General features: G+C 51.3%; 1 protein-coding gene across 1 annotated transcript in view; it reads left to right on the top strand.

Moving 5' to 3' along the window:
- ERICH6B (glutamate rich 6B) overlaps positions 1 to 6,453 on the top strand; it is a gene marked incomplete at both ends in the record, with an annotated part of 39,954 nt that extends 33,501 nt beyond the window's left edge. Inside the window, 3 exons of the mRNA XM_081046724.1 lie at positions 2,434 to 2,659; positions 4,985 to 5,164; positions 6,388 to 6,453. Coding sequence (XP_080902850.1) covers positions 2,434 to 2,659; positions 4,985 to 5,164; positions 6,388 to 6,453 — 472 coding nt within the window. The remainder of the gene's footprint in view (positions 1 to 2,433; positions 2,660 to 4,984; positions 5,165 to 6,387) is intronic.
- Between the last annotated feature and the right edge of the window lie 6,385 nt (positions 6,454 to 12,838).

Genomic DNA, 12,838 nt, shown 5'->3' with positions numbered 1-12,838 from the left:
GAACATAAAGCTGCTCAGCCAGAGCCCACTGACCCTAATCATTGCTAGAAATTTCCAGTCTGCTCCCGCTTCCAGCCCTGCCTCCACGCTGATGCAAACGAGAGCCCCCCCATTGCGCCCCAGCACTGGGAAGGATTTAGAGCCAAGCTGTTGTTCTAAGGACAATCTCTTGGGTCATGTTTTGATTTCTACCTCCTCAGGGAAGGTAGATGGTGTGGTTGTCATTTGCCAGGTGTGTGGAAACTAAACCCCAGCATTGTCCCAACCTCCAGGCCCCAGACTTGGGGGGCCTCAGACCAGACCTCCCGCCAGGCTTCAGGGTCCCACACAGCGAGGGGCATCAGACCTGCCTGAGTCAGGGTCTCTAGTGGGTGGGTCTCCTCACAGCGTGGGGTATTTACACCCCTGAGGAAGGCCTCCAAATTCAGACATTTCTGGGTGTTCTGAATCCCATTTTCCTGAGGAAGCCTTAGCCCAGAGCCAGGTAGCCCCCAGCAGGGGTAAACCTCTAACCCCGGGGAGCAGGGAGGGCCTAGTACAAGAACCCTGATGGGAGCCACGTAAAGGGTTAGAGCCAGAGGGATCTGCTCCCCCACAGGATGGAAGAAGATCCCCTCTCTGCCCTCTTGTCCGTCAGTGATAAGGAAATTCTACCACTAACCGAGTTACTGCCGTGTGTAGGCATTTAATCCTCTCAACGAGCCTGTGAGTAAGCTGTCATTATCTGTATTTTGCAGTTGAAACTGAGACAGAGAGGTTAAGTAACTGGCCCAAGGTCACACAGCTTGCAGGTGGCAGAGCTGGGCTTTGAACCTGGAGACTCTGGCTCCTGAGCCCACATTTTTAACTCATCCCGAGCATACAGCCTCTGGTCTAGGTAAAGAGGATGAGGTTGACTTGCTGGGCCCGATGGTGAGGTACTCAGGGGTGTGCATTTTGTTCGAGGGGCAATGGGAGCACAGGAGAAGCCAGGGTTGGGAGTGACGAGGAGACGTTTTCTTGTTGGAGGTGAGCAAGGCTGCCCTTGGCCGGCCTCTCCCTCCGAGGTGACCTACAAGTCCCCCAGACAGCCCAGAGGATGCCTGGCAGTCTCCCCAAAACCTACTTTCTTCTGATTAACCCAGGCCTCAGATTCTCTACATTCAATGCCCAACAGAAGTCACCGCAGATTCCAGGGACAGCCCTGGCGGCACTCCGAAAGCAGAAGCTAGGGCCAGAGGGACATGCTGGGTTTAAGATGCCAAGAAAGGGCTCAAAGGAGAGCAGCGGGAGGCTCACCGAGCCCTCACTCACCCAACACCTACTGGTCTGGGTGCCAGGCAGTGCTGGGCAGCAGGAACTTACCAGGGCACCAGACAGACATGGGTCCTGCCCTCCGGGACCACATTTCACACTTACATTTGGTGACTGAGAACAGATGGTGAACAAGCACAGTTCATTCTCATTATTCACGACAGTTCTGTTCTATAAAGCCTCCGTGAACACTGAATTAGTGAGTACTGGACTCACTGCTCCCAGGCGGGGGGAGGGAGGGAGGGAGGGAGGGAGAGAGAGAGAGAGAGAGAGAGAGAGAGAGAGAGAGAGAGAGCGCGCCTCACACAGTGACAAACACGAGCAGAGTAGAGGAAACTGTGATCCGCCTTATGCCTGACACACACATTCCCCGCTGAGGCTGAGCCGGGTAACTGCCCCTGTTCCGGCCCCTACAGCCAGGCCCTGAGGTTGGAGGTGGGAGACCAGGCCGCTGTCATGCAGGACGTCCAGCTCTGGGGTCAGCAGGAACCTACCGGGAGGGGTTGTTTCTAGCATTTAAGATTGTCTGTGTGACCTAGGTACACCTAAATACATATATTTTCTCCTAGGAACAATGGGTTCAGTGTTCACTAGACTATAAAACCTAACTACAGATCATGACTAACAAGAATCAACTGTACGTATTAGTAAATCACATGGAGGAAAACTAACAAGGGGAGAAGGTGGTGACTCGTACAGGGAACCAGAGGGGCTGCTGAGGCCAGAGCCTCTGTGAGGAGGTGATTCTCAAGCCGAGACCTAGAGGAGAAGCACAAGCCGGCCATGCCAAGCAGGGTGGGAAGCCTGCCCAGGCAGAGGAAACAGCCTGGCAATGGCCTGAGGAGGTAAAGCGCAGGCAGGAACCCTGGCACTGAAAGGACAGAGTGTGAGTGAGGGGCGAAGGGCACTACACTGGGACACGGGGGCTGAGGGGCCAGGCCTAGTCTTGGGCTCGCCTTCCTGTTTGGAACTGCTCCCACCTGCCCAGGCTGTGGGAGCCTGTGGCTTGTTCGTGAGCAAAGGAGGCACGAGAAAGGGGACGCCAGAGGGGTGGGGAGCAGGCCTGCATCCCCTAGGAGGGACTCGCCCTTCACCCCAGGGCCAGCAGCGGTGTCTGCCTGACGCGACTTCTTGGTCTAGGTTGAGCCTGAGCCAGAACCTGGGCTACTACTTTGCCAAAGGCAAACCTCAGAAGGCCTGGAACTGGTGGGATCTGAACCTACACGTCCACGCACCCCCGGTCCAATCCATCTCCTTAAATATCAACCAGTATGTCAAGGTCCAAATCAGGAGACAGGATGAGATCACCTTCCGCTTCACCCACCAAACAAAATGCGTTTGCTTAAACCTGGGCACCAAGTACAAGGTAAGGTCTCAGCTCCCCACACCTCTGCCCAGTGGGCGCCCACCTGCACGCGGGCCACGGGGCTTGGACTGGTCCGCGCACAGGCCCCGGGCTGTGTGGCGTGGGATTCCAGCCCATGTTACAGCAAGGCCGCCTCCCCTGACCCGGTGCTTGACCACATACAAAGGCATTCGTTTCACTTCTAAGCTCTGTGAGATGTGGCTCTGAGGAAACTGACATCCTCCAGTTACTCAGCCATGAGCCAGACAAAAAAAACAAAACAAGATGTCACATGTGTTATCTCACCTGACAGAACTGCCCGGTTGGATGGCAGGGCCAGAAACAAAGGGGAAATCTGTGACCCCAAGCCTGTCGCTGGTGTCCTCTCCTTCCCAAACATGTTCATCTCCAAACAAATGACCACCTAGGCTGGGCAACAAAGTCTGAAGGAGTGATCGTTTCCGGGGCCTGACAAATGGCTTCAAAGAGCAGAAATTTACTGTCTCACCGTCTGGAGTCCAGAAACCTAAAGTCCAGGTGTCAGTGGGACACGCTCCCTCTGAAGGCCCTAAGGAAAGATCCTTCCTGCCTCTTCCAGCATCCGGGAGCTCCTCCACACATTCCTTGGCTTGTGGCCGCATCACTCTGATCAAGCCTCTGTGGGCACGGGGCCATGTCCTCTGTGTCTCTCTCCTGTCTTTTATAAGGACACCAGGCATTGGACTTCGGCCCACCCTAAGTCCTCATCCTGAGAGCCTTAATGTAATTACATCTACAAGGATCCTATTTCCAAATACGTTACACTCATTCACAGGATCCCGGGGAATGGGACGTGGCTTCTGGGGGCCACAGTTCCACCCACTACGAATGGCGAGCCTGGACCCGGGGGTTGTCACTACGAGAAGGCAAGAAGGTGGGCGACGCCCAGCCGGCCCCAGAGTCAAGGAGAGACGTAGGGTGTCCTCGGCCCCCCACTGAGGTCCACACAAGACCCTGCCTCTGCCCCAGCTCCCCTCCCTGTTCCACAGACCCGCCAGAGAGGCATCCAGGGCTTCTGGCAACAGGACTGTCGGGGGGACGCACAGACAGACATGTGTGCGGGGCTGGGAGGCCAACAGGGAGGCAGGCTGATGAAGGAAGCAGCCACACAGACTCTACCAAAAGCAAGCTGCATGGCTAGCATTCAAAAGGAGAAGAGGGAATGTGGAAGGTTTCGGGTGGCCACCACCCCAATTTGCCCACGACGTGAGACTTTCTGTCCTCAAATCGGGACAGTTCCAAACAGACCCAGACAGCTGGTCACTGTAGGTCGCTGTGCCTGGTAAGGCCGGCTCTTTTACAGGCGGAATCATGAAGCCCAGCCTCCTCAGCTGCCCTGGATTTCCCAGAGTAGCCATCCCAGTAAAGAGGGGGCACATACGTACAGTGCACCCCGAGTTTCCCATTTGCCTCCACACAGTGGTGACGAGCTACGTGCGGGCAGCCGGGGTAGAGAGGGTGTGAGAGCTGCACCACCAGTCTTCGAATGACAGCGGGGTTCCACTGAGGGAGGAGGGCCAGGAAGGGCGGGTGAAGCGCTGACTTCTGACTTCGGGCCCCAGATGAAACAAATCGGCACAAATGTTTCTAGTCAGTGGGGTCCTGCCAGGCCAGGAATGCACGTTGCCCTGAGAAGAACATACCAGCCCCTCCACTTCCTGGGTGACACCTGAAAGGCCTCGATCTTTCTGAGCCCATTTCATTTATAAAACGGGACGCAGCGTACTGTAAGGTTTCCATAGATACTATGTGTGGAAGCATTTCATAAGCTGATACTTCATAGAAATGCAACATACTGGTATGATCTGTTATTATGCCCTCCACCCCCACCCCCAGGAGACGCACAGACGGACATGTGTCCTGGGCCGGGAGGCCGGGACCGCCGGCCTTCTGTAGGTTACAGACCAAGGCAGAGCTGGAGTAGAGGGGGCCTCCCTGGGGGAGCAACTCATCCCAACAACACCCAGACACTCCAGGGGAGCCGAGGTGGAGGTGGGGCTTGTAGGCAGACCCTGTGGACCGTCACCCCCACCATAGTGAATCCATGGGGAAAAGCCGGACGCCCCAGGAGGGCACAGCCTTTGGAACCAGGCCATCCCAGGGCTCGGGCTCTCACCCTTCAGTTTGGGGTCAGGCTGGGATGTGGCCCCATGAGTGCCTGGGCAGTAGCAGGAAGGATGCCGCTGGCAGGGCTGGGAGCCCAGATTTGCCCTGGAGAGTGCCACTCCCAGGGAAGGCTCGGTGGCCACGGGGCCTAACCCTGGTGTGGGGCCAGATGCTCACCTGGCCTTCCCTGAATGCCCACAGCTCGTAATCCCAGAGGTGCTGAGTGAAATGAAGAAGGCGGCCATCCTGGAGGTGCAGGTCGGCTCAACGGCTCAGAAGACACGCGTCCTCCTGGGGAAAATGAGTCGGGCCCTCAACTTCCTGCCCGTCTCTGATCTGGAAAACTTCTTAGAGGCCACCAAGATCTTCCTAGAGAACAACGTGAGTCTGAGGGAAAAGTGTTGTTACTTCCTGGGCTAGGCAGTCGTTACCGGGCCCGGGGCTTCTCCAGCGTCTGCGGAGCGTCTCTGGAAGATGGAGGTGTCAGGAGCGCCGTGGAAAACCCCGAAGTCCTGTCTATGTCTTTTGAATGTTGGTTTGTAATTTGGGACCTGTCACAGCAACTTGATCTGGAAAAAAAGTTTTGGGGTGTTCTGGCTGGCCACAGAAAAGACTTAACGGGCAGCCCTGACCTGACAGCATTGGAGACAAGGGATTTCCTTCCGCAGGTAATACATGTCCACACCCGTCCTGCTTGCTTTTACTGGTCGATGGAATGCACAAGTTCTTTTGCGGCCTTCCTGTACTTGGGTTGACTCAGGACACAGGTTGTCTCAAAGTCTAGCTCTGCTAAGTGTTGGCTGTGTGACATTGAGCAAGGATCTTTATGCCTCAGTTTCCTCACCTGTGAAATGGGTCTAGAAACAGTAGACGAGGAGACTCTCACTAACCCTGACCTCATCACAAACACCCTTCTAGGGCTGAGGGAAACCCAGAGAGCAAACCAGCACCAGCCTACAGCAGGTCCCCGAAACCAGGAGCCAACCGAAGCCCCAAAAGGACCCCCACTTAACCCCTCTCCAATAGCTGGGACCCTTTTGGTTGCTGGCCAGCTCAAATAGGTAAAGTAAAATGGTGACCATGTCACCTAGATGGTCGATGCAGTGGGTCTCAGAAAGGGTGAAGGGTGGAGGGTAGAGGCCTCCAGAAGCCCGGAGGATTTTCACTCTCAACTCTGACACCTGTCTTGGTATGAAGACGTTTTATATGCACCTCAGTTCACGAGACTGTCTCCCAATCGCTTTCAAAACACTCCAGTGGCCTCTGATTGGCCTGGCTTCATCAGGCCACTTTGGGGGCAATAAGGGAGGGTGGGGTTATGTCTTACAAACACAGCTCCTCATTAATACCTGAGCATGGGGAGGGGTGGTTGTTTCTAGAACAGGGGGACTCAGGAGCTGGCCATGTGCCCTTTATATATTCCTGGGACACAGCCAACCTCCCAGGATGGTCTCAACAGCAGCCTGCACTAAGACAGCTCAGGAACCCCCTTCTCCAGCTCTGCCCAAAATTAGCTGTTGCCCGCCATAGCAGGGACCCGCAAGCCCGTTACGTGGCACTGCTCTCCTGCTGCTCACACTGCCTGCCTCCACCCTTCCCCGAAGCTCCTGTCACTACCCCAAACCCCTGCCCAGAGGCTGAGCAGCCGAGGTGGTGCTCAGAAGCGGTGAGGCTGGCAGGAGCGGGCGTCACACAGCACTGCCACTATTGGGCTCTCACACCTTGCAGGCAAGTAGTACCATCAGCTGAAACACATGACAGTTACTACCATAACTGACACGGTGACCGCTGTAGGACTGCTCCTCCACAGACCAACCGCAGCGACCTGTGTGTCTTGTTAGGTCTGCGCTCCTGCGCAGTGGGCACAGAAGCCCCTTTCCTTACCTGGCACTAGACATAGAAGCACCTGACTCACACTTGGCAACCAACACGTCCTGCCAAGCACGTGGCCACGTCTCCGAGCTGGCCCAGATGTTTCTCCCGGGCCTGAAGGCTGTGGAATTGAAGGCACATCTGCCCTGGAATCAGAGAGCCCCGCGCTGGAGTCTTGGCACCACCGCTTGCTAGCTGTGCCTCAGTTTCCTCGCCTGTGATAGGAGGGGCTACTGAAGATTGACGGAGACGGCACCAGTAAGCCAGGCAGCGTGGTGTTTAATAGATGTGGGCTCCTACTATCAGCCAGTTCTTCTCCCTGGGCTTTCTCCTTTCACAGAACCTGAAAGCATGATTCCATTAATGCCGAGGTTGTCAACAGGCGATTTTGGTCAGCCCCCTTTTAAAAATATTTTGTTGCCAACATTTCATAGGCGGGAGCTTTCAAATAGGATCTGATTTCCAGTTTCTCTTGTAACTGCTGCTCCGTGCCAGTGTCACGAAAGGCTGGACAGAACAATAATTCAGGGGCTGTTTTCATAAGGAAGAGTGAATCACCTGGCAGACTGGGAAGGAAGCAATCAAAGCAGCCAGCCAGGTGGCCAGGGACCTATAAAATCTAGACGGTGCACTCTCGGTCAGTTTGCGCGACTGCTGCAATGAAGGGCAGCTGAACCAACCGAAATTGGTCGACTCACAGTTGTCTCACAGTCTGGACGCGAGAGTCCAATATCAAGGGCTTCCCTCTGAAGGTGCCAGGGAAAGATGTGTCATTCCAGGCCCTTCTCCCAGCTTCTCCTGGTGCCTGGGCTGGTGGCAGCACAACTCCCATCTTCACGTGCATTCTTCCTGTGTGTCTGTCCAATTTCCCCTTTTGATACGGACACCAGTCATATTGGTTCAGGTGCCCACCCTACTCCGGCCTCGTCTTAACTAGTAATTACATCTGCAACAACCTATTTCCAAATAAGGTCACCAACATCTGCAGTGCTGGGGGTTAGGACTTCAACCTATGACTTTGGGGGACACAATTCAATCCTCAACACCCTGTCTGCCTCACATCCGCCCAGGCCCTCAACTTCCTGAGGGGACAAAGTCTCTGATCATTATCATTTTATCTTCAGTGACTTTGCAGGAAAAGGTGCTTCTAGAAATGAGAATAAATTAAATTGGGTTGTTTATCAACACTGACCTGTGGAGTTACACACAAGGGGTCCCTGTTAGGTGACTTCATCAGTGAATGCCTTAAGGGAAACGGGATCTCGTCTAGCACCCACAGAAATTAATTATGAATTAACTCAGTCATTAATTATGACACGCAATAAATATGAAGTCAGACAATTAAATTGATGAATTCATCCTAGAAAAAGTGCTACACACCTCATTGCTGAATATCACCTTCGAAGTCCTCCCCCTGGGAAGCTATGCACCGATGCCAGTGCCTAATTCACCCTTCAAAGCAATTTTGGAACTCTTCCTGGAATGGCCATCAGAGCTGTTGTCATATTATCCTGTCATCAAAATGTCTTCCTCTCAATATTTCCTTTATCTACAGGTAAAGAAAGAAGTCACTGGGGGCCAGACCAGGTGAGTAGGGAGGGTGTTCAATCCAGTTATTTGTTTACTGGCTAAAAACTCCCTCACAGACAGCGCCGTGTGAGCTGGTGCATTGTCGTGATGGGAGAGCCATGAATTGTTGGTGATAAGTTCAGGTCGTCTAACTTTTTCACGCAGCCTTTTCAGCACTTCCAAATAGTAAACTTGGTGAACTATTTGTCCAGTTGGTACAAATTCATCATGCATAACCCCTCTGATATCAAAAAAGGTTAGCAACATCATTGCAACAAGCTCGCGAACTTAATTGTCAGACCTCGTATGCACTGTGTGCCTGCGTGTGCCGAGGGTCCAGAGAGAGAAAACGGGTTGTTTGCTCTTGGGGATTAGTGTGGGGATCAGAGACAAGCAACAGCAAAACAATGAAATTGTGGCTTTGTGGAGAAGCGAGGTGGGAGCACAGCAGAAGAGTCCCCTGGGGGAGAGGGGACAGGTTACGGAAAGCCTCTCCAAGGAGGTGGCCTTCGAGCCAGCCCAGCGCTACAGAATGACAAGGAGTGGGTGAGGTGCATGCTGGGAGTCCCCAGGACCATCTGTGCCCAGGTACCGAGAGTGGGCATGAAGGGCAGACAAAGGTTATGACCTTTGGACACACGTGGGCAAGTCTTTTCCTGGCTGCTGACCCCCAGTCCCCTTCCTTTAGGAGGCAAGTCACCTGTGCGTGTGTTAGTGGGCAGCAGTGGCCTGCTTGCCATGACAGAAACTAAGAAAGGTTGTCTGGGCCAGGGGCCCAGAAACCTTAGCAGTGATTTCAACAGGGAAAATGCAATGTACTTCAGTTCAACAAGTTCCATTTATGATGAAAACACTTAATAGGTATAGAAGGAAAATACCTTAACATAATGAAGGCCATCGATGACAAGCCCTCAGCTAATCTCATAATTAATGGTGAAAAACTGAAGCCCTTTGCTCTACGTTCAGGAACACGACAGGGCTGTCCTCTATCACCTCTGCTTTTCAACATAGTGTTGGAAGTCCTCGCCAGAGCCATCAGGCAAGAGAAATAAAAGGCATCCAAATTGGGAATGAAGAAGTTACACTGTCACTCTTTGCAGATGACATGATGCTATGTATAGAAAACCCTAAAGACTCCACCAAAAAGCTGTTAGAAACAATCAACAAATGCAGTAAAGTTGCTGGCTACAAAATCAACGTACAAAAGTCCATTGCTTTCCTATATGCTAACAATTAAATCACAGAAAAAGAAATAAAACAAAAAATTTCTTTTTCAATTGCAACAAAAAAAATACCTGGGAATAAACTTAACCAAGGATGAGAAAGACCTATGTGCTGAAAACTATAAGACATTTCTAAAAGAAATTGAAGAAGACACAAAGAAATGGAAAGACATTCCGTGCTCATGGATTGGAAGAATCAACATAGTTAAAATGGCCATATTACCCAAAGCAATATACAGATTTAATGCATACCCTTCAAAATCCCAATGGCATTTTTTAAAGAAACAGAACAAAATATCATCAGATTTGTTTGGAACCACAAAAGACCCCGGAATAGCCAAAGCAATCCTAAGAAAAAAGAACAATGCTGGAGGTATCACACTGCCTGACTTTAGCTTGTATTACAGGGCAACAATAATCTAAACAGCATGGTACTGGCAGAAAAACAGACACATAGACCAATGGAATAGAATTGGGAACCCAGAAAGAAAACCACATAAATATGGACAGATAATTTTTGACAAAGAAGAAAAAAACATACAATGGAGAAAAGACAGCCTGTTTGATAAATGGTGCTGGCAGAATTGGATAGCTACGTGCAAAAGAATGAAACTGGACTGCTATCTGTCACCATGTACCAAAATTAACTCAAAATGGATCAAAGACCTATACATAAGACCTGAAACAATAAACTGCATAGAAGAAAACATAGGTACTAAACTTAATGGCCCTTGGCTTCAAAGAGTATTTTATGAATTTATGAACTCCAAAGGCAAGGGAAGTAAAAGCTAAAATAAACAAATGGGACTATATGAATTTTAAAAGCTTCTGCACAGCAAAAGAAACCATCGACAAAATAAAGAGGCAACCACTGAATGGGAGAAGATTTTTGCAAACAACGCCTCCGATAAGGGGCTAATATCCAAAATATATAAGGAACTTATACAACAACAACAAAAAAAACACAACCCAGTTGAAAAATGGACAGAGGAGCTAAAGAGACATTTCTCCAAAGAGGATATACAAATGGCAAATAGACATGAAAAAATACTCAACATCACTAATCATCCGAGAAATGCAAATAAAAACCACAATGAGATATCACCTCACCCCAGTCAGAATGGCTTTCATCAACAAGACAAATAGTAACAAGTGTTGGAGAGGCTGTGGAGAAAAAGGAACCCTCATACACTGTTGGTGGGAATGCAGACTGGTGCAGCCACTATGGAAGGCAGTGTGGAGGTTCCTCAAGAAATTACGAATAGAATTACCATATGACCCAGCAATCCCTCTCCTGGGTATCTACCCAAAAAATCTGAAAACATTTATTCATAAAGACATGTGTGCTCCAATGTTCATTGCAGCTTTGTTTACAGTGGCCAAGACATGGAAACAACCAAAATGTCCTTCAATAGATGAATGGATAAAAAAGTTGTGGTGTATATACACAATGGAATACTATTCGGCGGTAAGAAAAGATGACATAGGACCACTTGTGACAACATGGATGGATCTTGAGATTATAATGCTAAGCGAAGTAAGTCAGACACAAAAAGTCAAGAACCAGATGATTTCACTGATATGTGGTATATAAAACTGAAAACAACAAAAGAACAAGAGAAACAAATGAAGGAACAAAAACTCATAGACACAGACAATAGTTTAGTGGTTACCAGAGGGTAAGGAGGTGGGGGGAGGGAGATGAGGGTAAGGGGGATCAAATATATGGTGATGGAAGGAGAACTGACTCTGGGTGGTGAACACACAATGGGATTTATAGATGATGTAATACAGAATTGTACACCTGAAATTATGTAATTTCACTAACAATTGTCACCCCAATAAACTTTAAACTTTATTAAAAAAAATACTTGAGAGAACTCTAAGCAAAACAAGAACAGCCAATGCAAGGTACAGTGCTAGCGCGCTCTCTCTCCTCTCTTTAGAGAGTACCCAAGAAGGGATCGAGAACCTAAAAGTGCTGCCACACCTTGCTGGGCAGATGTGACCAGCCCCCCCCAGCTGGTGGGGAAGTTCACTGGGGGCCAGGGAGCTGGAGCCGGTGCACAGGGAGTGGCCAGGAAGGTGCTGGTCCTCCAGAAGCTTCTGCTGAGACACCAGGAAAACTCACTGGACAGTGAGTGACACCAGACCTACTACGCTCTGCTGACAGCCGCAATGCAGAGGGAAAACCAGACACAGCAGAAACGGAAAGAGCCCCTCCCCCGTGCCCTGCACTGTGCCTCCAGCACTCTACAAAGCCTAACGCGGCAACAGCTGGCAACAGCTGGCAGCGCTGACGCCTCGTCAGGGCCCAGCTCCAGCATCTCACAGCAGGACCAAGCGGTGGGTCTGGAGGGGCACTGAACGGTACCCGGCACAGCTTGCGCTCCTCCTTGCTCCAGCACTGTCTTGAAGCGTGGAAAATCACACGCATGCCCACGCCCCACGGAGCGTGAGCTTGGCCAACATAAAAGCAGTTGCAGTGACAGCGAGTCTAGGACTCGCATGACAGTGGAGACGGGACATCTTTCTGCTTTGAAACAAAAACGCACCTGTGATGCTTCCTGCTCTCATCCCTCTGCTCCAGCGGGGCCTGTCCTTCCGATCAGGCCCTTTCCTGCTCACGTTAGACAATGACGTCAAGGACCCTGGGACACAGAGGATGGGGAGTGAGGCCACGAGGCTGGACAGATGACCAGAGCCCGACTGATAGCCCCGTGAGCCACAGTAGGTGTTTTACATTCGGGAACAAAGGGGAGAGAGAGTGTTCATAAGACGGGGCTCCTGTCATAAAGACGTTTCAATATTCCAAGCAAGGACATTGAAAAGGAGGGCCTTGACCCAGGCAGAGGGCCCTGGGGAGGGAGGAAAGAGCTGGCGGGGACAGGAAACAGACAGGACATGGGGCAACAAGATGGGGTCGGGAAAGTGCCATGACTTGAGCAACAGAGTGGATTCTTTCTTTCCTTCAGCAAATACTTACTGAGCAGCTACTGTGCGCACTGTTCTGGGTGCTAAGTATACAGCAGTAAACAAAACAAAGCCCCGTCCCCCAAGCAGTTTCCAGTCTGGGTTTGGGGAAGACAGACAAAAAAACAAATAAGCAAAACATCTCGTGTGTCGTATGAAGCCAGGTGAGGGGACAGCAGGTGCTGGGGGGTAGGGGTGGGAGGTCCCTCAAGTGCACGGCAGGGTTTGTGCTGGGTAACTGTTTGCTGGGGCGGGGGTGGGGGGGAAGCTGTCCTGTGCGTTGTCAAATGCTCAGCGAACATCTACCAACTAGAAGCCAGTAAGGGCCCCACACAGCAGTCACGGCGACCAAAAGTGTCCAAACACTGACAAACGTCCCGTGGGGGGCAGGGGTCACCCCTTGTTGAGAACCTCTGCT

Source organism: Rhinolophus hipposideros (assembly GCF_964194185.1).
Source record: "Rhinolophus hipposideros genome assembly, chromosome: 4".
In the NCBI taxonomy this organism is placed as follows: Eukaryota; Metazoa; Chordata; class Mammalia; order Chiroptera; family Rhinolophidae; genus Rhinolophus; species Rhinolophus hipposideros.
The sequence above is the reverse complement of the archived record's forward strand: the minus strand, read 5'-3'. Positions and strand labels throughout refer to the sequence as shown.